Source organism: Rhincodon typus, chromosome 30 (genome assembly GCF_021869965.1).
Source record: "Rhincodon typus isolate 14 chromosome 30, sRhiTyp1.1, whole genome shotgun sequence".
NCBI lineage: Eukaryota > Metazoa > Chordata > Chondrichthyes > Orectolobiformes > Rhincodontidae > Rhincodon > Rhincodon typus.
The window spans coordinates 21639785-21667283 of NC_063361.1; the positions used below are offsets into that span (position 1 = coordinate 21639785).

At 39.1% G+C, this 27499-nt stretch overlaps 1 protein-coding gene across 9 annotated transcripts in view; it reads left to right on the forward strand.

The window, feature by feature from the left end:
- LOC109917604 (acyl-CoA-binding domain-containing protein 5-like) overlaps positions 1 to 27493 on the forward strand; it is a 106818-nt gene extending 79325 nt beyond the window's left edge. For 4 of the 9 annotated variants that reach the window (XM_048614753.1, XM_048614747.1, XM_048614755.1 and 1 more), the window contains 3 exons: positions 365 to 415; positions 6670 to 6792; positions 27266 to 27493. In XM_048614753.1, coding sequence (XP_048470710.1) covers positions 365 to 415; positions 6670 to 6783 — 165 coding nt within the window. In that variant the 3' untranslated portion in view covers positions 6784 to 6792; positions 27266 to 27493. The other 5 variants (XM_048614748.1, XM_048614752.1, XM_048614750.1 and 2 more) reach the window with 5 other exon arrangements.
- The last annotated feature ends 6 nt before the right edge of the window (positions 27494 to 27499 follow it).

Sequence of the window (27499 nt, forward strand, 5' to 3'; positions counted from 1 at the left end):
TCATAGGAGCAGAGAGCCTCTCTGCTCCTATGATGCTGCTTGGCCTGCTGTGTTCATCCAGCCCTGCACCTTGTTGTCTCGGATTCTCCAGCATCTGCAGTTCCTACTATCCCCAAATGAAATAATGGGCAAGTTGTGCAGCTGCTCATTTCTCATCTGATTCCCAAAAATATGCTTGATTTCAGCTTAATTTTCTCACTGATATTTTATTGAGTTTTCTATCGTCAATCCCAGAAATACAATTTTTATGTAGGTTCATTACATTCTGTTCAATGCTGTCCACTGGCTTAGGCAGTAATGGGAATTCACTGAGGTATGAGATTAACATGTATCGTTAATAGATATTTTTATTGTCTTATTACAGGTGCAAACAGCTGGCCTGCAACCACCTCGTTTGAAAATATCCAGGCATAAGGTGAAAGATCTCTAGTGTTATGAAAGCAGCTTTATTTAATAATCTCTTACCACATTGCATATCTTTTTATCCTCTTAGGTTATTTGGCATCACAGTTATAACAAGGGAACAGCACAGTCATAAACACTTTTTAAGTGTTTTCTTCTTCATTAAATGCTCTCCCCATATAGCAATAACAAGAAAGGGTTGCTGATTGTAGTGGATATGGAGACATTGACAATGTGGAAGCGTTTTCCTAACATCATTAATTGTGCTTACAACAGTCTAAGTCTCCTTTAAACTGAAATTGATGTCATTGGTCATCTTCTACAATTTGTGAATTACTCCTTGGCTTATGGTGTGGTACAGTGGAGATCCAGGGGATTTCCAGCATGCCTTTATGTCTTCACCAAAAATGAAGCAAATGCCGTACAGAGTTATGCTTTCAAGCGAAGCTACACAGCTGATTTATTTACAAGTAAGATCAAAGGAAGATACATCAAGTAATGATCAGCAAATAATTAAGATAGTTAGAACTAGTCCACAAATAACTAAAAGTATATTTTTCTGGATTATCTTTCTCATACATTGGGCAGTGTAACTTTTGGAGTGAACCTGAAATCTTTCATAGCTTTGGATGTGATGTATATGCAGTGAGGCAATATTCATGAGTCCGGTTAATACTGATACTGCTATTTCACACTTAGGATCCACAGGCACAAAGTCAGCACAGGATGTCATAGGGCTCGTTAGATTGGAGTTCGCTGTTTTTAAAACAACCCAAAAATAATGTAATTGATTTTTATCTGCTATAAATGTTTATGCTCTTTTTTACATAAAAGAAGCGCAATAGTCTGTGTCTCAACTACTCCCTGTTGTAAAGCATACCTTGATATTAATACCAAGCAAAGATACTTTCCAACTTTTCCCTGGATTCTTACTGTTAGTTTAAAATTGTCACTAATTCCACTGCCATCTAACAAAACCTTTCCCAACTTTACAAGCCACAGTCACTTGTTTTTTTTAGCCTTTCTGCTATTGTGAAAATAGTGCCAATCTCATAACCATTATCCTCGTAATTATAGACCCCATCCCTGACAATGTGTGGCAAATCAATGATACATGTTGTAATGTGTCCTTAATGTCCTTCCTTATAGTGGTGGATCCAAATCCACATGGTATATGTAATGTACAATATGCTTGTGGCTTTTTAAAAATGACTTTATCTAGCTACATTTTTATTTTCAAAAAAATTACATTTATGAATCCTTAAGATGCCTTTGTTCTTCAATGGAATCCAGCATTTATTAATTGTATATAATTTCCCCTCCTTTTTCCCTCCCAAAATGCATTACTTCAGATTTACCACATTGTCTTGGATCAACCCCATGTCATCCTAAAGTATTTTTAACAGTCTCCCAGGCTGTTTGCATAATGCCCGACTTTTGTGTCACCCATAAATTTTCATGACATAAAACTTATTTTGACATGGATCATCCCCCTGTATACTGAAGGATAAACTGAACTCAACACTGAAACCCGGGGAACTCCACTTGGGTTCATATGCATCCATCAACACATTGAATATATAGATAAAAATAATCACTTTTTTTTTAGAAAAGCAAGCGATTGAACTTGTCAGTTATGACTATCTTCTACATATTTATGTTCCCTGACCTTGATTAATTTGTGCATTTCTAAATTTTTGCAAAATGTATGCAGTACTTAATAGTGGATTTGTAGTGTTTGTAACACTGATGTTACTGTAACAAGTGTATAATTATCCTTCTTCTCTTCCTTGAAGAGAGGGTCAAGAGCTGAAAGGTGAAAGCACAAACGTAGTGGTCAGAAGTAAACCTATTGCCAATCTTCCAACCTGAGAAATTTTTAAGCAGGTCTGAAGTTAGTTATTGCTGAGCATCAGACAGAAGAAAATTTGTGACTGTACAAAATCAGGATTTCGTTATATTGGTTGTTATCGCTATGACAAAGCTAAGGGTGGCCCTAGCTGCCATATCTTGGCAGTACAGGGCAGGAAACAGCTGGATCAAATCCCAGCTAAGTAGTTTGTTTTACCATATTTTCCTCTGCCTGAGAAGATACTTTGTGTTAGTATATGATCCCTTGGGAATAAGTAACTCACTGATCAGTGCACAAATGCTTACAAGTATGTGCTTGAAGAATGATGGTGGATTGATTATTCAGTCATGGAGGTGCATCACCATCTAGTCCTGATGCTCAACCACATGGGATGGAATATTCCCAGCCGTTGGATGTCATGAACCTCGGCAAGAAAGTTGGAAAAATAGGGTGAGGTCATTAGTAAGGATTGGGAGTACAGAGATTCCTGCTGTTGAGAGCCAAGAGTTTCATTTCCTGAGCAAGTGTTGAATAACAAAACAACAGTCTTGCTAGTGAGAGGTGTATTTGCATGCATTGAAATGTCATAATTAATTAATCTCACCACGTTATTGATTTCCCATTCTCTCACCATCTGGATTTAAACTAGACGGTGGGAATTTGTAACGTGAAATTCAGAACAGTTACTCAGCAATGCCACCTCCACCTTGGACTCCAGTCACCAACATCTCAAGGCATGGTCCGTGGGCAGTGACTGTACACACACCCCACCCACTGATATCGGTATGGGACATGTACCAATGCACCCTCATGGTACCTCTCTGACCGACTTATGATATGGTTCTGTACTTCAGAGCTGTACTTTGGAACAGATTGCACCTCTCACTCGAATGCTTTGTGTGCAGGGACCAGCACCTAGTACTTTGATTCAACCAGGATTCATCTCATAGTTGCTCTCTTAGTGTTCATTTTGTGCCTATTTCGATGCTTACAGCATTCGTGCTTTGCCTTTTTGTGCTTTGTCCCCTTGGCCAGAGCTTAAAGGCTCACAGTACTTTCTCACCTTGCATTTTAGCATGGACAGAAAGCTAGACCGCATGTCTTGGTTGTAAGTCATCATCAGTTAAGGAATCGACATGTTTCTATATAGCAGTATACTATGTTAGTCTCATGCCAGCAGCATTCATGGCAAACATGTGCATCAACAAAATAGCCATGTGTCAAATCTAAGGGCTATATCCTAATGCAGCTGACTTCATCAATACGAAAGAGTTGCATTCCATCAAAGTGTAAGTCATCTGTGATCACCAATACCACATCTTAGAAGTCTGTGCTTTGTACACTGGGAGCTGGCAAATTCCTCCATCAGAGAGTCACAGAGCCATATAGCACGGAAACAGACCCTTGGGTCCAACCCATCCATGCTGAAATAATCCCAAACTAAACAAGTCCTACCTGCCTTCTCCTGGCCCATATCCCTCCAAACCTTTCCTATTCATATATCCATCCACATGTCTTTTAAACATTTTAATTGTACCCACATCCAGTACTTCATCAGGAAGTTCATTCCACACGCAAACCAATGTGCACAACTCGCTGACAGAGACTGAGTGTTGATGCAATGTCGGCAATTTTCAACCAGCGCCATTGTGGAGCAGCCAGTAGGCTTTCTACAGATGATGTTTTGATAGTTGGATCAGTCTGGGGAAGGGGCTGTGTAGGACACTCCAGTCAGACTATCCCCCATGATCCTTGCATACTGTCCTCTACACGACTGGAGCAGGCAGAGAGGATGTGATGGATTCTGAAGACCTGGGAGAGCAACAGTAGTCTTCCAAGGGTGAAGATGAGGATATTGGACAGGAGGAACATCACCTTCTGGTGCAGCATCTGGAGCAACAAGACAGGCAGGACTTAATTGACAACCTTTCCCAGTAGCTGTGAGTTAGGTGCAGTGATCATATTGTTGACTGCAACTGAGTTGTAGTTCAAAAGGCAGTTCCTATCTATTCCCAGAGGCAACTGCACCTTCTGTTTGTTTGTTTATTATTTGCTTTTGCTGTTGCTGGGACGAGTCTAAGGTTCCATGGTTTTTAAATGCAATTAGATGTTCAAATATACTCTTATATTTGCAATAAAGTGAAATGAAGCACCTGAGAAGCTTTTATTTTGGTTGCTTTCAAGTAAATGGCAGCTCCAGACTGCCCCACTGGACCTGGTACACAGCTGGGCTTTAAAGATATGCCAGCGCTGGGAACCCAGGAAATCCTAGCAGTGGCGAGTGTTCACCTGTGGCAAGAGGGAGGATATGATGACCGGGCATCAGAGGAGTGTGGTGCATGGGTGATCAGGTGAGCTTGGTAGGATAGCATGAGAAATCTCACTAAGCTTTACAAAGAGAAACCCTCTGTGATACTTAGTCGATTTATAGTAAAATTCAGTCTATGATCATTCCGTCACTTGATAATGGTCAGCAGCAAGAACTCTGATCATGTCTATAGACCGGTAATTTCTTAACACTTTAATTGAGATGATCTAACTTGGCACTTTCCTGGGTTAAATCCTGGGACATTGCTGGCCACTCCAGCACACTCCCAAGGCACTTGGTGCATTTACCTATTGAAACATCAAGAAACCCTGCAAATTGTCTTTCCACCTACCCGACTGTTGTAACTGAGTTTCTGTCGGTTGTTTAGGTTTTGACACAAAGGTTCTTTTCCCTCTGGCTGTGTCCTCTAACATATAGGACGTCAACCTCAGAATAAGGAACCCAATGTTTAAGATGTAAATGAGAAATTTTTTCATTCAGAGAGTTGTGAATCTTTGGAATTGCTTATTCCAGACGTTTATAGATGCTTCAGCATGGAATGTATCCAAGGTTGACTTAAATAGATTTTTGATCTATTTTGAATTTAGGGATGTGGGAGCAGACAGGAAAGTGAAGACATCAGATCAACCACAGACATAATGAATAGTGCAGTTATCTGGAGGAGCCAAATGATCTACTCTTGCTCCTAATCCTGGTGCTGTAATGTTAGAGTATCTCACAAAGCACAACAGACTAATGCTGAATATCAGTATATCAGAAAGTACAGCAGAGAAAAAAAATCTGCTTTTTCTTGCTATTATTAACGGCAAAAGTATTTCTGGTGCTCCAACGTGAGCACCCTAGGGTTCTGTGAATGAAATACTTCGCTGATTTGTATCATATCTATACTTCCTTGTTTCGTACAGCTTCTATGCATTGAACTGCAGTGTGAAATAGTATGATTATCTAACATAACAGCAAACAAAATTTGCTCATAAATTGCAGATGATGAGGATGGGAAATGTTTTACGAGACTGCTTTCAGATTAAGAAATTCCGGTGATGCTCAATGACAGTTTGAGCCTTGGTAACCTTGACTCATGACAGCATCGAAGCTCATTGATTAGATTGTAAATTTATAATCAGGGTCTACTGCCCAGTTTCCGAAATTTAAACCCATTGAATAACCATTACAGACTCTGTTTAATTTGTGTACTACATTTCCATCAGTTAATCCCAGTGAACCTATTGTGGCAATATAAACCTTCCTTAGTGCATGGCATCTGAACTCCATATACAATGGCAAGTGGGTTTAATGTTAGTTATCCTTGATGACTAATAAAGCAGTGGTCGAAAAGCTCTACTGCAGAAGCTTGATTCTCTCTTTTGTTCCTCATCATAAGAACAGAGGAACAAAAATAGGCTATTCAGCCCCTTGAACCTGTTCCACCATTCAGTGAGATTATGGCTGACCTGTGGCCTAACACAATATACCTGCCTTTGGTCAATATCCTTTAACATCTTTGCTTAACAAAATGCCATCTACCTCCAGATTTAAAACTACCAAGTGATCCTCCATCCACTGCAATTTGTGGAAGAGAGTTCTAAGCATCTACCACTCTGTGTGCAGAAGTGCTTGGTAACATCTCTCCTGAATGGTCTGGCCCTAATTCTCCAACTATTCCCCCTAGTTCTAGAATCTCCAACCAATGGAATAGTATATCTTCCCTGTCTTTTCCTGTTATTATCTTGAAAACGTCAATCAAATCACCCGTTAACCTTCTAAATTCTAGAGAAAACAGGCCTAAATTGTATAATCTCTCCTCACAAACCCTTAAGTTCAAGTATCAATTGTAGCTTTTCGCTTAACTTTTTGTTTATAATTTATACAAAGTTATCACAGTAAAATAGTGTAATGTGCCCCTATAACAAACCATCCAATCCATGTTCCTAGTCTCATTGATGATGTATGTTTCGGACTATTCTGTGTGCTGTTTATTCACAAATGCATTTGATTGTAATTTCACAATCATTGCAACTATTTCAGCAAACATTAGCCAGTGCTGACCCATTGCATGAATAAGAATGGACTCTGTTATGTCTCCTAGAGAATTTCCAGGTGGCTGTTTGGCCCGTCGGGGCGTACGTTGCTGTTTCTAGTTGTGTGGCCTTTCATTGCTCAGTGGATAGTGCATGTTTTTCTTCGCAGAAGAAGGAACTGAACATCTGTGGTGAGTAGTTATCACCTTTGGGAATTGGCTTCTTTAAGTTAATTTGGTCCATGTGCATGTTTTATTGTCCTATAATGTCATGTGTTTAGGAAGTGGCAGTTCATACAACACATTGGACACATCCTAAAATGCCTGAAATCACTGCTGCTGGTTCTGGAAATTTGCAGCTACAGGAGGGAAAGCAAGTGGAAATATTAATGCTTATTTTATTTTAATCAAGAGATTTTGTCAAAAATAACTCTAACTTGGAGAAAATAAAACTTGGTCATCAATCCTCTTCAATAGCTGAGAGACTAATTGTTTGTAACCGTCAGTCTGCCTAATCCATGTTATAAACACTTCAGGCTGTTTTTCCCAGATTCCAGCCACGGTCTTAGTCATATCCTTGTGGCTGTGACAGCTCCAAATGGAAATAAACACAAAAAGCTCAAATTACTCAGCAGTTAAAGGAATTTAGAGACTTGGTGATGCAACGTATTTCTTTGCAGTGGGCAGTGGATTCGTTTTTTTTTCGGAGAGCTAAGTTTTTTGGTCTATTGAGTTGAACATTAAAGCTAAGCAATTGAGTTTTACAAAGTCCCACCTCGTAAAGCTTCCCCACACCCCAACCCCCATTCCATCATGTGTCTTGGACAGCTCTTATTACAAGTGCAAAGACAAATGGGCACTTTTTGGGAAACTTTTTATGCTTACTTCTGGCTATTGTTTACTTTGGAGCCAGCTGTGAATGCCATAGTTTGCTTTCAGTGCTTAACAGTTGTGAATGTAGATGGAGCGTGAGAAATGATGAAATATGGATGGCATTGTGGAATTTTGTAAGACTTTTGATGCCGTATTCAAACTTCTGGTGGAATGGCAGTGAAATAAGGAGCTTCTTGCTTTAACAGTGGTCACTGCTTCTAATAAGGTGTTATATTCTATTAAAAGCACCTTGATGCAAATTTCTTTGCTTCAGGGTGAGGTGAGGAATGTATGTATTGTCATTCACACCATATTTCAGTGGACTGGAGAATCTTAAATATTTGTCATTATTGATACCTTTGGAAATTTGATCCAATTTATTGTAATAGAAGAATGATCCTCACAAAATTATCCTGATCATGCAGAAGAATGTGACCTGGAAAAGTCCTTTCAGTGAAGCTGTCTCATGCCCATTTGTGTATAATGGGTTGTGCTAAGGACCAGTGGTGGAAATGGGCTGCATCGAACTTTGACCTGTTTAGCAAGAACCACCCTCACCATCACAAAGTCATACAACACAGAAACAGATCCTTGGGTCCAACTTGTCCATACTGACCAGACATCTCAATCTGACCTCGTCCCATTTGCCGGCATTTGGCCCATATCCTTCTAAATCTTTCCTATTCATATACCCATCCAGATGCCCTTTAAGTGTTGTTATTGTACCAGCCTCCTCCACCACCTCTGACAGTTCATTTTGTACACGCACCACCCTCTGTGTGAAAAAGTTACCCCTCAGATCCTTTTGAAATATTTCTCCTCTCACCTTAAACTTATACCGTCTGGTTTTGGACACCCCCTACCCTGGGAAAAAGACCTTGGCTATTCACCGTACCAATGTCCCTCATGGTTTTATAGACCTCTATAAGATCACTCCTCAGCCTCCGACGCTCCAGGGTAAAAAGCCCCAGCCTATTCATCCTGTCCCTATAACTCAAACCCTCCAGTCCCTGTAACATCCTTGTAAATCTTTTCTGCACCCTCCCCAGTTTAACAACATTCTTGCTTTAGAAAGGTGACCAGAATTGTACGCAGTATTCTAAAACTGGCCTCACCGATGTCCTAGTCCAAATCTTGACGTTGGACAGATGGGAGTTTGTCATAAAGAACTCCAGAAGATCTCCTTTACATAATCCTTCCTTCTCCTCCCTTCCCCACCCCAAAAAAACTGAACAGCTCTCTGGCTTAATGGTAATAGGACATTCTTAGCAGTTATTGTTGAGTGCCTGGCAGCTGCCAAACGAAAGCACATTGGATGCCTTGACCCCTTTCCCAACTCAGGTTTATTGTGACAGCCCAGTTTAAATCAGCAAACTCAGGACAGCTTGAAGATGAATTTAAATACTTGTGGACCTGAGAGATTTGCACATCACAGGAAATGTTACCAGTGCTCACTAGAGCATTAGCATTTGTGGCAAAATTCTAGAATTTTTGTTCAATTAATGGCGTTTTGGTTTCTGATTCAGAAGGCTTTGGATTTAATCCCTACTTCTGGATTTGAGTTTACACTCTACAATGTCACTTTACTGCAATATTGCGTGAATGACACATTATCATGGTGTTATCGTTTGGATGAGATATTTAAAAAGAAAGTGTTTCATTTTATGTGGCACTTTTCTGAACATAGAACATCTAAAAGCTGTATACAGCCAATAAAGTAATTTTGAAATGTAGTCGCTATTGTAATGTATGAAACACAGCAAACAATATGCTTGCATGGCAAGCACCATAGACTGCAGTATGCTATGACCACATTATTGTGTGACATTAAACATTGACCAGGAGACCAGTTAAAACTCACCTGCTTTTAGTGCCATGGGATCTCTTATGATCACATGATTAAGCTGATGAGGCTTTTGATTTAAAGATTCATCCAAAAGGAGTACCTTTGATGCAGCAGTCCCTCAGTACTGCAATCGAGCTCCAATCTACATTAAGTGCTCGATCTTCAGGAGTGTTACATTAAGATCCCTATGTAATAATGATTGTACTTTAGAACACTTTATTGGTATAAGGTAATACAGCACAGAAGCAGACCTTCAGCCCAACTCATCCATGCTGACCCAATTTCTTAAACTGAACTAGTCCCACTTGCCTGTATTTGGCCCATATCCCTCTATAGTCTTCCGATCTGTGTACCTGTCCAAATGTCTTTTAAATCTTGTAATTGTACTCGTCCTGGTATGTGGCCATTTTTTTTAAGAACGCTTCTGCAGGACATAAGAGGAACTGTTCAAATCCTAGTTTGGTGTTCTTTCTTACTGCTAGATAACATGTTAGCCAATTCTCTGGTTTTGTTTTATGATTTTCCAATTTGTATTGGTCATTTACCTAAAACTGCTGAATGATCAACCAATGAATAAAGTTGCATTGTTAATGATTAATAATTCAGCACAAGCAACAGAGCTATTGGAGAGGTTACTTGCCAGCCTCTGCTGCACTCCGTGATCATAAAGTGAGAATTCTCCTGAAGTGATTTATATCTGCTGTACATACAGTCCTTGAACTCAGTGTTGTGTTCACTGTAAGCTATAAAGATTTGCGCAGTTTTACACCATTGGATAAGGGGATTGGCACTCTATTTATTTTTAATATTTGTGCCCACATCCTTCAACTCTGCTGTACTAGATTTTGATGAGGGATAATTACTATTTTCTCCCTCCAGACTGATGCCGCGCACACAAAACGCTTCATAAATCTGACGTTATCAGTTGTATTGATTGCCACTAATAAATGAATGAAATCACTTGATTTTTTTCTGAACAAGCTATAAAGATAAATATGGCAATGGTGTTGTCTCGAGGTCATTTGCCCATTATTTGTTTTACCTTAAATCATAATTGTCTTTCATTTGCTGCGAATGTTATCATCTCTCAAGGTGTTACATTGACTGTTAGAGTCTGTGCTAGTATCCAAAATAGGAAAACAAGACTACTGGAAATGTTCACTATCCATTTTGTTTTAGAGAAATTGTGGTGGATCTTAAACTCCCTCTCTACTCCTCCAACACGTCGACAAAATGGTGATGAAAATGTTGGGAATTGGGAGGCTAACATCAGTAAAGTGGTAAAACTTGACTCCAACCTGCTGTGAATGTGCCTACTTCCTGTTAACCACTGCAGACTGGGTGTATTGGTCCCTGTTATACACTCCTAGAATGTTAAGGATAAGAGAAAAGGCTATCTGGTCCACCAAAGTTGGCTTTGTTCACACCACAACCCACCAAGCCAGATCCAAATGTCTCATCCCTCTCCGCTGTCTTTTTCAATGATCATTCTAATGATTGATTCAATGGTATTTTTAACATTATATTGTTATGGTTTGTATTATTCTCCGATTATTACTAATATTCAGCTGCATTATCACTGTGAACAATTTGCATGGATCAATTCTGGCAATTCATTTAATAATTAGACCAGTTACATTTTGATCAAAATCTAAAAGAAAAGGCAAGCTTAATTTGTTGTTTCCTCCCTCCCAGCTTAAATTCTTGATACCCAGAGTTATCTTTACCTTTACATCCTCACCCTCTGAAGGGGAAGTCCTCGCTCCTCATACCCCTTATATATTTCCCATGCCTCATCCATACAAGCTCATGCCACTTCATGCCCTCAAGACCCTTTATGTTCCCAATGTAAACTTGGTTCAACAATTCTTGCTGCTCACCTTTTCCCCTTACACACACGAAGCCAACTAACCTCGTACCCATCATGGCCGACTTCAAGATTCATGATGAGATGTGATGGAATAAAGTTCTCAGATGTCATTGGGTCATATTCCTGAATTTCCCTCCCTAACAATATTGTGAGTCTACCTACAGCACATGAACTACAGCAGTTCAAGAAGGCAGCTCACCACCACCTTTTCAAGGCAACTTGGGACGGGCAATAAACACATGCCACACGTGAATATAAAAATGCCTGATGAAGAATTTGATGTTTTTAAAATTAAAACATCTAATTTTTAGAAGTCAATTCCTAACAATTAAGTAATAATAATCCATTATTGAATAAAACAATTCACAGCTCTATTTCAAAGGGTTTATAACCACTTGAAACTGACAATCAAACTGAATTGAGAAACACTTCAGTGGGATAATGAAATACTGTGAAATCAATCATACGGCATTAATCCTGTCATGATAACCATTAGTCTAATGTGAACAGACCAAGTGAAAGGGGAAAGATTTTTCTTTCTTTAAACTGCAGACAATTTTATCAAATACTTAAGAGACAGGTATTTTAAAACCCTTGACAATTGACTTTGATAGCTCTATTGACAGTTCTTTTCAACAGCTCTGTTTACACTTCCAATGAGCTTGGCAGTTAATGGGGTGTGCAGTTTTTCCTCACGTTCACATCTACTTTTAACAAGGGTGTATCTGACCTTGGCCTAAAATGACCCAGGAACAAATCCAAAAAGGTACCTTACCGACAAAGGAACTTTGTAAAGTTCAGCCCTGTCCCTGCCAGGTCTAATCAGCACACGTCATGTTCCCTACTCTTGGCTAATGGAAATCAGACATGACCTGGAGTCAACTGCTGTTTTATACAGGCAGGTGCCTCCATGAACGACAGGTCTCCAGTTTGGAGACTGCTCCAATTCACCCAAAACTGTTGGTGGTGTGCTATGTTTGGGACTATTTTAATTAGAGATTTCATTAAAAGAAAATTCTTCGTTAGATTTTTTTTTATTCACTTGTGGGATGTGAGTGTCTCTGGCTGGGCCCAGTATTTATTGCCCGTCCCAAGTTGCCTTGAGAAGGTGGTGATTGGCCGTCACCTTGAACCGCTGCAGTTCGAGTGCTGTAGGTAGACCCACAATGCTGTTAGGCAGGGAATTTCAGGAATAGGGCCCAGTGACATCTTCACAATGGCGTAGAGGCTCTCCATTATTTCAGAAATTCAGGCCAGGAAGTTAAGTACTGCCCTAGTATGGCAGAGAGATTTGATGGACAAGAAATGCACACTAGAATTACCTCTGCTACATTTTACTTACTTGGGGATCTCCTGTGCCATCATTATGTCAACGCATATGATCTCTGTTTGCTATCTTTTTGTCACTGGCACTCTCTTTTCTCAGATGTCTTTCTGTTCACTTTCTACTTTTCTCAACATTCTGCCTTGTTCTTTCTCTCTGTTTGAAGTGGGTACTATGATATAGTAGTGGAGACAGCTACCATCAACTATAGATCATCTTTTTCTGGTGTCAGTGTGTGGGAATGCACCATGCAACTCCCACTTCTCCCTTTCCCATAAACTGTAACCACCTTACTCTAGATTCTGCCTATCCTCCCATTCCATCTCTCATTGCTTCCCATTATCTTGTCCCTCTACTTCCCCAACCCCCACACAGATCCCTCACTCGCATCATCAATGCATTCCAAAATTTCCTTTATTTGATTTATTTTCTCAGATTTTAAAACAAGCATCATATTAAATAAATGGAAGGAAAGTATCATTGTTCAAGTTTGGAGAAAAGTTCTGAATAAGAGTCTGGATTGCAAAAGTATGCATTCAAACAGAGCCTTTTGGGAAAACACTAAATACTGTTTCAAAGAAAATGTAAAGATATATTATTTAGATCTATTCATTTGTTTAATGTACATAAGTTAAATAGCTTCTTGCCTACATTTACATGCAGAAATTTATTTGCCTATATGTTAGTCACAAATGGTGCAAAAAATACAACATACAGTATTTTCTAGGAAACATTCAAGAATCACATACTTTATTACCTCATTGTAAAAGCACTGTCACATTTTTTTCCCATTTCTTTTGAAGAGATACAGCCTTCTGGATGACAGCACACTTGGTTGTAGCAGCATGATGTCTTTTCCATTACTACCAGAGATCTGTGTATACATAGAATTGTTTTGCATTGAATTGCTACATGTTATATTTTAAATTTCTGTGACACATTTTCAAATAGATTTTTTTAAATAAAGCCAGCTATTTCCAATCTACCATAAAACGTCTCTGGCAATGGGACATGGCTTCTAATGGACGACAGGGCTCAGGATGCTGTAATTCACCTACGTTTTCATAATCAATGTTTTATCCTTAAAGGCAACACAAAGTTATGTATGGTTGTTCCTGAACAGCCAAACTGTATTGTGCTGTAAAGTATTGTGTTTCGACCTGTAAAACAGCTTTTCATCCATCTTGCAGTATACAATGTCGCAGGTGATTTGTTAATTCACATTCAAAATAAATCTCAACACTAACCCAATTCTCCGACAAAACTACCTTGGTTTTAAGATAATTTTCTCTCTAGTGCCATTGTTTACCCCTTAACTTCTCCTTACTTTAGCCATTATGAGCACGTTAAAAGGAAAAGATTAGAGAAGACTGATCTGAGCCCATTACAACAGAGACAGGAAATAAGGAACTAGCACAGAAACTAAACCAATAGGAGGAATGAAGCTTGGGTGAAGATGCAAAATTTCTACCAGAAATCCTAAAGAACCTGGGGACTAGCAAGAATGAGGAACTGACAGAAATTAGAATTAATAAAGTAGCAGTGCTGGGGAAATTAATGGGTCTGAAAGTTAGTAAATCTCATGGATTTGATGATTCACATCCCAGCATTTTGAAAGGGATGGCTGTAAAAAAAATAGTGGATGCATTGATGGTCATCTTCCAAAATTGTATAGACTCTGGAATAGTTCCTGCAGATTGAAATGCAGCAACAAAACCTCACTATTTCAGAAAGGAGAGGGGGAGGAAAGAACAAGCTACAGACTTGTGAATCTGACTTTGGTAGGAGAGAAATTTATTGAAATCTGTTTCAAAAGACGTGATAACTGGACACTTAGAAAATTATGTCAAGGTTAGAGAATGTAAACATTTATGGAAGAAAAATCTTGTTTGGCAATCCTGTTGGAGTTTTTTGTGGTTGCAACAACAAAATAGTTAAGGAAAACCAGTTATATTTTCAGAAGACTTTCAGTGAGGTCCCAAAACAGGAGATTAGGAAACAAAAGTAGATTACGTGGGATTGGGGTGATATACTGACATTGATTGGGATTTGGTTAACAGACAGAAAACAGAGTAGGAATAAACATCTCAGGACGGCAGTCTGTGATGAGTGTGCTGATGCAGGGATCAGTGCTTGGGTGCAATTTGTTCATAAAGTATTTGGATGTGGGGACCAGGTGTAATATCACCAACTTTGCATATGACCCACAAGTAGATGAGAATGGGAGTTATGAGACGAAAGCAAAGATGCTGCAAGGAGATCTAGACAGCTAGGTGAGTGGTCAAGAACATTTCAGACAGAAGACAATGTGAATAAGTGTGAACTTATCCACTTTGGCAGGGAAAACAGAAAGGCAGAGTGAAAATAGAAATTGCTAGAAATGGGTCACTTCACCCAAAAACGTTAACGCTGTTTTCTCTCCGCAGATGCTGCCAGACCAGCTGAGCTTTTCCAGCAGTTTGTATTTTTGTTTCTGATTTACAGCATCCTCGGTTCTTTCGGTTTTTAGAAAGGCAGAGTGCACCTTTAGTGGTGAGAGACTAGGGAGTGCAGGTGTCCAAAGGTACCTGGTTGACCTTGGTCACTGGAATTTAACTTGCAGGTATTGCTATCAATTAGGAAAGCGAACGATATGGTTTTATTGCTAAACCATTCAAATACAAGTGATGATGTCCTAATGCAGTTGTACAAAGACACTGATATACACCTGAAGCATTGTATACAGTTTTAGACTCCTTGCCTAAGGAAGGATATACTTGCTACAAGGAAGTGCAGTGGAGGTTCACTAGACAGATTTTTGGGATGGCAAGATTGACCTATCAGGAGAGTTTGCAAAGATCAGGCCTAAGGTATATAGAATTTAGATGAATGAGTGATAAACTCATTGGAAACATGCAAATTTCTTACAGTCTTGACGGGGTATATGCAGGAAGGCTCTTTCTCCTGGCTGGAGGGCCTCGAACCAAGGGATACACTCTCAGAATAAGGGGTAAACCATTTAGGACTGAGAAGAGAAGGAATTTCTTTACTGAGAGTGGTGAATCTTTGGAACTAGTTACCACAGAGAGCCCTGGAGCTTCAGTCACTAGGCATGTTCAAGACAGATCAATTGATTTCCAAGTAATAATTACATCAAGGTACATGGTGGTAGTATGGGAAAGTGCTGTTGAAGTAGATGTTCAACCCTGATCCAGTTGAATAGTGGAGCAGGCTCAAAAGGCTGAATGGTCTACCCCTGCTCCTTGGTTCCAACTGACCCTGTTCGCATGTGTGAACGTTTTCAAAAGGTCTCTGAGAAGTTTAATTCACAATCAGGTGCCTGTCCCTTTGTTTATTGTGAAAATTATTTCTTCGAAAACAATCTCCATCAGAATGATTCAATACCAGCTCCCTGTCCTGAACCTGCACTAACTTTGTCTGTCTTTTACATGTCTACAGACTAATTTCAATGATTTTCCCTGCAACTGAGATGAAATTTTACCTATGTGCCATACAAAGTGGTGAAACTCTGACTCTAATAAAGTTAGAAACATGTCAGTTCAGGTCTTACTGATTTCAGTTACTCATTTCTTTTAAGCCCATTTTATGACTTTTGTGTGTATTTTCTGCATGAGGCAACTTTGCTCTTTTAAGAACAGCCTGAGGTACCCTTTTTAAAAAAAAAACAGTATTATGTGCAAGCACTTTGCAAGGAATTATCAATAGCTGCCCAATGACAGACTGTCACTAATTAAAATATATTAGTATGTTGCCTAATTGTCCCGCACTTAAAAGCAATATGCAGTTAGTATTAGGCCAGGTTGGAAAAGGAAAATATATATTGGCAAAGAGCCAAAGGCTTTAAATTTGATTAATCCATTGCTATTGTATTCTCATGCATTTTGCAGTACAGTTCACTCTTCAATTCCATGTAGTTTACTTCATATTTATCTAATAATTCAATTTTGGCACTGTCTTGCCATATTGCTTAACTCAAATGATTAGATACTTCAACAATTATAGTACAAGAATGACTGAATTATTGGTGGTTTGTTTTATTTTACAAGATTTATAAAATCCTCACATCGTTAATTTTTGTAGTACTATTTTTAATTTATATTTTGAGGTTTACAAAATTCTAAAGAACTGTTTTTCCTGTCATAGTGATATGTTTCACCTACGTATTTGAAAATCCAAAGCAAGTTTTTTTTAACAACCTAAACCATTGTTTTATAAGATTAATTTACAAGGTACAACTTCTGAGCACGAGTAATATGAGCATCAGATATCAGACGAAACTCTGACCTATTTTGATATGATAAATCACTGATTAATTGCAAGTGTTATTTATATAAGTACATGTAACATGGGAAGTCAGTTAACTCTTATATTTCGACAGGCTGACTTGATTACAGAAGCATGCTAAATGAGGGTCTGTTATAATAGCATAAAAATTAATTTAAGAGCAATTTTAATAGTAACTAAAATATTGGGGCATGGGCAATGCTTCCTCTTATTTCCTATCACTGTGCATGGCCCATTTGCTGCACTGCACGGTCCATTTAAGATTGCAACATGCCTGCACGTGTACAGGTCTTAAAGGGGCAGCTTCTTCTGTGAGATACCACTAAGCATTCATATAGCTTAGAGGTAACATGGGATATATGGTCTATACAAGTGCATGTAGAAGGCATTTTAACTGCAAAGGTGGAGGACTGTGGGTATGTTGAAGCAGGTGTCAGTGCAAGCGAACATTAAACATCATAAAATCTTAAGTGTGTTGAGAGCTGAGAGGATCCTCCCAACTTCCATGTTTAAATAGGGCATGTTTCTTTAGGACACAGGAAGGCCCTGTGGGACAGGCAGGCCTGCAATTTAAATGACAAAAAAGGCAATTTTGACCAAGAACTTAAGCATGGTTTCTGACTTGAACTGCAAACACAGGGGTGTCTGGGCTGTCTAAAACTCACCAGGGTCAACCAGGTGAAAGCTCAACAGGAATTGACAGCACACAAATGGAGAATGCTTAAATTATAAACTTTGACTATTGTTTCTTAAGTTAAATTAAAAGCCTTTGCTCACATGACATATTCAGGAGGTGTGCAAACAAGTTAGGACCAACTCAAGAGAAGAATGGGAGGTGATCTCATTAAAATAAATAGGATTCTTAAGGATCTTGAAAGGATAAATGCTGAGAGGATGTTTCCCTACATGGGAGAGTCTAGAACCAGAGGGCATAGTATCAGAATAAAGGGGTGCCGATTTAAGACTGAGATGAGGAGGAATTTCTTCTCTGAAGATTGAGAGACTTTGGAACTCCTTGCCACAGAGTTTCATTATATATTTAAGATTGAGATAGATAGATTAGACAGAAAAGATACATACTTACATATATTGGTACATAGATATCTGCCCAATTGAGGAATGGGCAGGAAAATGGATAGGAGGAATGTTGGATCAGCCATGATCCTATTGAATGGTGGAGCAGGCTCGAGGGGCCAAATGGCCTAATCCTTTTTCTGTTTCTTATGGTCTTATTATTGAGTTGATTTCCCTATCTTGAACCTGCTTGGATCTGCACCCCACCTCCCTGACACCCTAGCCTTCCTAACAGCATGGTAGCAGATTATGCAGCTCCACCTTGGACTTCTGATGAGGGATAAGAATGGCAGCACAGGACAAAGCAACAGCAACCTTTTCCTTGGCTACCAATTGCTGTAAAGGACTGGGACACTTGTGCACAGGTTTCCAGCTTTCAGGAGATTACACCCTTCCGAGCAGACCAGATGGGCATGCATTGCCAGTGATGGTGAAGATCAGCAACAGTCCCAAACTCCTTTGCTTCCACATCTTTCCGGGAATCTGATGGTGATGCCTACAGTATCTCCTGATCTGTCATGCATAAATGTGGTTTCCTGCTGATGGATGCCCGTTTTTTTCTAGGGCCTTCAATTCATTCGTTTTGCTACTGATACAGTCAGTCTGAATGAGGAGACCCAGCGATTTGCTGCTGTTACTGGATTCCCATGTGCACAGTGGGGAATTAAACATGGTACACAATGCCATCAAGGCACCATTAGAGGGACCAGCTGCATTTTGTCAATGTGAAGGGAATCCATTCCATCATTGTTCAGCCGGTGTGCAACCTCCAGAGATCTGTCCAAGGAAATGGCCATGCTGCCTTCATTCAGCAACACATTACCCACAGGTTTCTGCACCTCTGAGCAGCAGGTACCTTGTTAGTGAGGTACCCTGTCGGGAGGACGCTGGCTCTGTCTTCAACAGCTGCTCACTTATGATGCCCAGCTCATTCTGTGACAACCCGGTGACCTAGACTGAAGGCCCCACAGGAGGCCTGTGTGCCTGAGCTGGTGCAGGCTGTGCTGGAGTGGGGTGAGTTTACTTCCTCGGAGCGCAAGGTTCTTCCTGCACCAACTCCTGTGAGATGCTTGATAAACTTGTTGCAACTGAAAGAAATGAATTTTTGCTGACAACAGAAAGCGTTCCAAGCCATTACTGTGCTGATGACCATATTGTAATTACTAGTAACATCAAGTAAATCTGAGTGTTTGTTATGTGCTGTGCTGTCTAATTCTGTCACTGGGTTTCAGGCTGATGCTGACTTCACCACCTCCACTGGCCATACACTCCTCTACAGACTTCCATCGATACCACCTACACAGCACTCAGGGTGGCAGTGACCTGGTGGCCACCTGTTTTGTGTCTGTCCGTGGTGGTCTGTACTTGCTTCTCCTCTAAGAAGAGAGTTAAGCATGTGGGGGAGAAAAGAATATTTTGAAAGGATAGAGTCACAACATTGGAGAGGGTGACAATGAGGAATAGGTGTAAATGGCAGTAAAGACGAGGGCGATTGGAAGAGGTGCTTACTAAAGTTGTGATATATGAGGTGGCAGCTTGAAAGAGAGGAATCTGGGCAGAAGAGCAATATGGGTTGATCTAAGGAGGGCTGTGTAGGATAAGGATGGGGATATCAGAGCGAGCAGGTTGACATGTGATAGTGGCACACCAGCGACATTTCCTGGACCGATGAGGTCATTTAGCACTGTATTCAGGAGGGAAGGAACACGCTCCCCTTGTGCTCACTTCCTCAGGCATTTCCAGCGATACCGTTTTGTCTGCAAGCCAGGCATTTCTTTCTGATCCGCTGAGAAGGCTATTTCTCCAAGAGTCATTCCAGTTCTGGGCATGCCCCCGAGATCTGAGAGGCAGCATTCCCACCTTGAGACCCCATCTGTCCAGGTGCTGGAGCTGACCTGATCGTTGCAGAATGGATCCAGTCTGACCCCTTTAAGCAGTGATGTTTGATCAGTCGGGTGAGTGATGTGGTCAAACACATTTTCTCTGATTCATTGGAAAATCCTGAACAGGGATCCTGACACCATTGATGAGGTATGAAGTTGCAGCAAAACTGATTTTGGCTTCTCAATCCACTGCTGAAATCCCCCCACCCCCAATTCCCAAAAAAAAACTCTAGCCACCTTGGTGCAAGCAGGTCCCTTAGTTAAATGCTGTCTTATGTTTTTAATTTTTACCTTTTAACCAGACAACCAGTGCTAGAGCCTGAACTAATTGCAATCTATATCAGTGAAGGGACGGACTGACTGGTTGTTAAATCTGTGATTGGCACAAGGATAAGTAAAGGAATAAGTTATAAAGAGGACATAAGGAGTCTGCCAAGGGATCTCAATAAGTCAATGAGTGGGAAAACATTCGACAGATAGAGAATGATGTTGAAAAATGTGAATTGTCCATTTTGGCACGAAGAATAGAAAAGCAGCATATTACCTAAATGGAGAAAGATTGCAAAACTCTGTAGCACAGAGGAACCTTGGTGTCCTGTACGCGAAACACAAAAATGTTAAAATATAGGTAGATTGTGATACTAGGAAGTCAAGTAGAATGTTGTCATTTACTGCAACAGAAATGGTAAATAAAAGTACAGATTTGCTTCAGTTGTACAAGGTGCTGGTGAGACTGTTTTGGAATACTGTGTACTATTTTGGTCTTTTTGCTTGGAAAAAGGATATACTAGCGTTAGTAACTATTCAGAGAAAGTTTACTCAACTGATTCCTGTGACAAAAGGGTTGCCTTATGAGTAAGGTTTGGACACATTGAGACTTTATCCAGTGGAATTTAGAAGAATGAGAGATGATATTGAAATATTTTATTTGATCTATTGTTGTCACATGTACCTAAGTACAGTGAAAAATTTTGTTTTGCATGCAGTACAGGCAGATCATAACGTACAAAGATCATAGGGTGATTGAATAGAGTGAGGAATTCAAAGTTACGGCTATAAAGAAGGTGTACAAAAAGCAACATCAACATTAGGTTTGAAATTTGAGAGGTCCTTTCAGGAGTCTAATAACAGCAGGGAAGAAGCTGTTCTTGAACTTGTTGGTAGGTGTGTACAAGCTTTTGTATCTTCTGCCTGATGGAAGTGGTTGGAAGAAATTATAACTGGGTTACAATCCTGAGAAAGTTTGACAGAGTGAAGACTGAAAGGATATTTCCCTTTGTGAGATCATTCAGCAGATCAGTCATGCTGTTTGGCAAAGCAGACTCAATCCTGCCCCTAATTCATATGCTCCCATAGGAACAGGTCAGAAGCTGGGAATTATGAGTAACCTTTCATTTAGCAACCTTCAAAGTAGTATACTTCAGTGCTGGAAGAGGACTGTGGAGTCCCCAAAACACTGGTTGTATATCTCTGCTGTACGGATACAATGTACTACCAGAGTGATCATTGCTGGAGCATTTATTTGTGTGGTTGTCAAGAAAAGATTGGGTGTCATGAACTCTACAGTCAAATAGCCTGGTGAAAGTTGATTTCTACTCTGAAGCATAAAGAATGGTGACCTGGTAGCAAAAGGTTAGTGGGACCAATGGAATAGAACCCCAGCAAATACCGATATCTTGGTATGGGCAGAGAGAGGTAGTGAGGGTGGAAATTGAGGCAAGATATGTTGTTAGAAGATTAGTATTTTAAGCTAAATTCAGAGTTCAGGAGTCCAAAGAAATTACTAAGAGCACATAAACATTCATAGCAGGAAAGTTTAATGGATAAACCTGCGAGCACTGAAACAATAAATAACCTTTTAAGGAAGTAAGGTCACAAATCTTTCCAGTTTTCAATGTAGACACTTGATTTTGCAACAAAGGGATCAGACTACACATGTTTATCTTACAGTTTGTGACAATTGTGTTTCATAAATCAAGAACATTAAATTGGTATTTAGCTGGTCTTTGGAGACCTAGGATTTAGTTTCATGTATGGATTTGTTGGTTTAAAATGTCAATATAATTTAATGTAAATAAATATATATTTTGTTTGATAACTGTTTACTTGCTTCAGCAAATAGTAAGATCCAGGTTTCTAGAATTATGTTGGATCACAATGTAAAACGATTAACTATGGGTGCAAGCATTCTAAATATGTTTTTTGAACTTTAGCTTTTTATTAAAACTATGATTTAAAAATTCTAGTTCCAGACACTCTGAATAGGATGATAGCATTATTACATCATTGTCTACTTCAGTGTATAATCATGATAAACATGGCACTTTACCATAGCAACAAAACATTTTGAACCAACTGTATAACAGGCAGATATGATTAAACTTCAGCAATCGGCTGCAGTGTCAGGTGAAACTTGGCTGCCATTACTGAACTGAACAAATTAGTAAAATTGCATGAAATTTTATCTTTGAAGCTTAATACCAGGTTTGCATCAAGAATTTTGCCTTATAGTAAATGGGAAGCAATTCAGAATACTGGACTGTTATCTATATATCCGAAATAGTTTTCCATTAGGTATCCTTTTCTTTCAAGCTGACTGCTGTAGAAAGAATTCTCCAGAGTTAATTTGACAAAACGTATTGGGCTTGCCTCTAACATGGAAACGTTGAATTCATTCTAGCAACCATTTCATTACCAACAGCTCTGTAGCAGAGGGGAAAATATTGAATTTTTCAGAAATTGGAATTTCATGACTTTGATTAGCGAGTGTGGAAGGAAATGCTTCCTTTTGAAGTGTCTTGCACCAGCAACTGAAGGCATTTGGATTCAATGATCCAGCATTAAAGCTGATTGCATTTGTGAAGTTTTTAAAACATCATTATTCACCAGTGAAGGAATGTAGCACAGAATATAGAACAATATTCAATAACAGAGCATGTAAAAAATGTGCTGAAAATATGACAGTATTATACTCTGTCTCTGCAATACTGTTTTTCTACTTTTCTTCAGCAAACTGGATTGAAAGGTGTTAGCACATGTTGGTGTAGAGATGTACAGAAGTGGAAAAGAAAAATGACCCATGCTTATGAATTCTTGCCCAGTCATGGGAAATGGCATCTCAAATAAAATCTGCCATTTCCAACAATTTGAATGGTTATTTACACGAGTGAATTCAAGAAAATGATTTGGGACTTGGGCGTAACCCAATCTGTCTGCACTTTTAATAAAATGGTTTTACCTGTATCCCTGGGGGTAGGGGGATAAGGGGCAAGGAGAAATTTCCTGAACAATTTCTAACTCAAAACAGTTGGCTGATATTTAGTGGCCTAGTGATCTGATGAAAGAAGACTTGTATCAAATAGGTTAGTTAAGGTGATTTGGAAATGTTGCGTATGACAATGTTAGCTCCTAATGTCAAAACATGTTTTGTACTTTCAGATATTATGTTTAGTTGCAAAAAATAAAATGTGTACATTGAATATTGTACTTTGTGACATCATGAACGTGCATCTTGATAACAGCTATTTCACCTCAGTTAAAAAAAATTACTAATATCATTTTCACAGTTAGTAAGTGTGAGAAATCAAGGAGATTAGCTCCATAAAATGCAGAATGTGGTATAAAGTTTATACAGTCTCTTCACCAATACTGAAGAGTATTAGGGTGTCATCATTTAAGAGTGATAAAAGTGGGCCAATCAGCCCATTAAAGCTGCCTTAACAAGTTGTTAGCCAAAGCCATCCAAACTTCCTAATCCCAGTTTTCCTTACATTGCTAAAAATTTGCTAGATCTGTTGATTTGGTCACTATCATTTGTCTTTCTGTCAGTTTTCTTTTGTTGAATTGGTTATGTGTATTTTTGTTTTTTTTTCTTGTTTGCCAATCTTGTTGACAGAAAACTTAGTCCAATTTCAATTATTTCCCTTAAATCTATTCTTCCAAAAGGACAAGTTCCATCCAAACACATTGCAGCAAAAATATTTCCAAGCAATATCTGGATGCGACATGACCCACTAGTTAAAATCTGCTAATCGTTAAATACATTGAATGAACAGATAAAGTCTCAAAAATAGACCTCGGCACTTGTTCTTCAACAAATGCTTCTCTCAATCTTTGAACATCCAGGATTCTAACTACATTGAATTTGGTACTTCTGAACATCTTGTCTTTACTTCAGAGAAAAAACAGCTATTTCCTTTCCAAAGGTCCAATGGCTTCTTGTCCAGACATTCGCATTACCTAGCTGTTCAGCTCCCTGGGGACCAATCACGTTGTTGGCAGGCAGAACATCTTTGTCATTGACACTGGGTTACCATTTCCCAGACCACTCAGCCAATTGTTGCCAGCCAAATGTCTATTTGTACATAACCCTTGGTTCCAGCTCATGTATAACCAGACATTTTCCTCCATTGCTTGAACAAACAGCAGTGTAAACAACACCAAGTGCCAAATAAACATTTTATAAAATGTGGCAATTCTTTTGACAATTTTTTTGGAAAAACAGTCTTTTCCCTATTTAAGTCCATATTCAAAAATACGGAAAAATAAAAAGATCTGGTCTTTACATGATGTTATTTCTCAAAACATTAGGGTTTGAAGGCCCCATTATTTGAAGTTCACAGATTGTTAATAATATAGTGGTAAGTATTCTTGATAATAACTATCCGTTTAGAGTAAATTACCTCCTTACCTTCACCCATCTTTCCATACTTCATGACTCCCATATCCATCCAGGTGATTCCCTACTTTGGACTTCCATTGTAATAGCTTCAATGACAACAGCAATGGTAGCCATAACATGTACATACATATCACAGACTAATATCACTAAAGGACACATAATTACTGAAAGTTATAAAAGAATGGGAGAGATTACTCGGAATTCAGTGTTAGTCAGCTGTGAATTGCTCAAACTTAAAAATATTTATGTGCAAATTTTCCAGTGAATTTCTAAAGTTTTACAAAATGTTTGTGCTAAATGTGTAACTGAACAAGAATAGTTATTGTTGTCACACACAGTTATAGTTGTATTCTTAATGCTCTGTGAACATCAATAATAATTTCTTTTGAGCCTCATTTGAGGAGTAGCATAACTTATAACAATACCAGCCTCTTTGCAGTTAGACTAAGTGAGTTGGAGGGCAAGAAGTATGAAGTATGACAAGTTTAGATAAGGTAAATGGCCTAATTGTCCTATTTTAAAATATTTTTATAAAGAAACTAAGACTCAAAACAAAGAATATGGAGGGTTGTCCATTGAGAAAGTGACACTTTTGATCAGGCCAGGGCAGAGAGAGAGGGTTTTATTGATTGGAGGGGGCCATGGACTAGACCATAGGTTTAGCAATGCAGGTGTTAGAAACCCTGGTGGGAAATGGTGGGGAAAAAGAGATTTGGATTTTATAGAGGCTTCCACAATCACAGGCCTCCTTTTATCAATAAAATACTTTAAAGTGTAGTCACAGTTATAATGTGACAGGCAATTTGTGCACAGCAGGTTCCCAGAAACAGCAGTGTGAAAATGACCTAGATAATCAGTTTTATCGTGATGTTTATTGATACTTATCATTGGTTCCTAATGAGTGTATAACTCTGTTGTTCCTCTTTGAAATTGTCAGTTTTCATTTGCACAAGCTGACAGGTTCCTTGCTTTAATGTCTCCTTCAAAGATGGTACCTCTCCCAATACAGTGCTCCCTCAGTACTGCACTGGAGTGTCAACCTTGATGAAAAGGGGGTGATTTTTAGCTGCCACCTGCCCGTTCCTCTCCTGTAAATGGGTGGCCAGCAATCGAAAGATGTGAATGCACATTGCCACCAATTCATACCCAACATTGGCATAATGCAATTTCAGTAATTTTTGTGAGTTAGCCTATCCACCTAAAATGGTTGTAATTCTGCACAGATTTGCAATTTTCGGCTACACATGCACACTTCACCCAATTGTACCAGGAATTGAATGGGCTAATCAGCAGTTCTTAAAAGAAAGCCGTAGGACATCATTTAAACAGTGTAGGAAGCTTTCAGCTTTTTTAAGTATGTGTTTCTCCAGAAACTCCCCATCGTGAATTGCCTTTGAGAAGGTGGTGGTCAGCTGCTGCCTTGAACTACTGCGGCCCATATGCTGTAGGTAGAATACTTTGACAATTAAAGATCTTGTATTAGCCTTTCAACACTTCACCTGGATCTAAAATTGATGGAGTTGCATTTACAAAGTAACATTTTCATTTCGCCTTACCAATGGGATAATGCTTAGCACCATCATCGCCTGAGTTTGGGAGGGGAGGTTGGAAGGAATGAATAGTAATTTTGGCTTGGGTGAGGACATAACTCTTTGCTGATGTCCAATTCTTTCTCCACCGCAAATGGAAAATAGATGTCAACTTGGTGTTTTTGTAGCTGACCCATCCCACTGATTCAACTTGAACTGAAAAAACAAAGAATGGCACCAGAAATATCACTAGGTCTGCTCCGTGGAATGTACATCTTCGGGAGACACTTATACATGAATATATGGTTTAGGCCCATGCATCGGACATTAGGTCTTTGCCCCTAATTTGGCTGATCTCATCGTGATATCTACACCACATCCCATCCCACCTTGATAGCATTTCACCCCACTTGCTTAGCAACATTCTAATTACCTCTCCCTCAAAAAATCTCAATTTCAACTTTTATTGCCTTTTGAGAAAGGGCATTCTAAAGATTCCCAAGCCTCCGAGGGAAAATGATTAGCTTCATCTTTGTCTTAAATGAAAACTTCTTATTTTTAAACAGTGACCCATATGTGAGGGTCACTGTTTAAAAATACGTGAGTAAAAGCTGGAACGGATACTGCAAAATTATTTTCTTCATATTCCTCTGGAAAGCAGTAAATTTAAAAACAGATAACTTGGAAAATATGGGTGCCACTCTGAATTTCATGATCTTCCTACTTCTGATGTTTACATCCAAGAAATGCCTTTAAGTGATGCATACCACTTTTTTTTTAATGATAATGATTTTGCCACAGGACACAGCCATTCTGGAAATTGAATATTCCACATAATTTACTTTCAAAACTGGACTGGAGCTCTGGAAATGTCATCCTCCTCAGTGTTCCATCAACTAATACCACTTGATTTTAGCACAACAATGCAGAAGTGCCAGCTTTCAGATGAAATGTTGAACCAAGGCCTATCTGTCCTTTCAGGTAGATATAAAACAACCCATGGCAACATTTTGAAGAATAGCAAAGAAGTGATGCCAGGTGCACTGACTGACTCTTTTACCCCCAAAAAAGATAGGTTGTCATATCAATGCCACACTGCTGTTATTGGGAGCTTGCTGTGTGCAATTGGCTACTGCCTCTCCTACATTTCTGCAATGCCAACACTTCAACAAAATGCTTAATTTGGCATTAAAGGCACTTTGGGATGGCTGGTGGTGTTGAAGGGCACTATATAAATGCAGGTCCATTTTTCTTTAAATATTACATTGCTAAGGATTACTCTTTCTGATTTTTTTTTCCAGAATTTAATTGATATGTTTCTGCCATAGAATGACATCACTGCACAACTAAAGACTGCCACAATTTGTATATATTATTATCCCTGAGTGAACACAATCAACAGACTTTGCTCAAATAGCTGTTGTGCTACAGAAGGATAATAATGAAGAGATCGAAAATGATCAAGATGACTCAAAAAATCGGTGCTCAAGTTAAGAGATAGTAGGAACTGCAGCTGCTGGAGAATCTGGGATAAC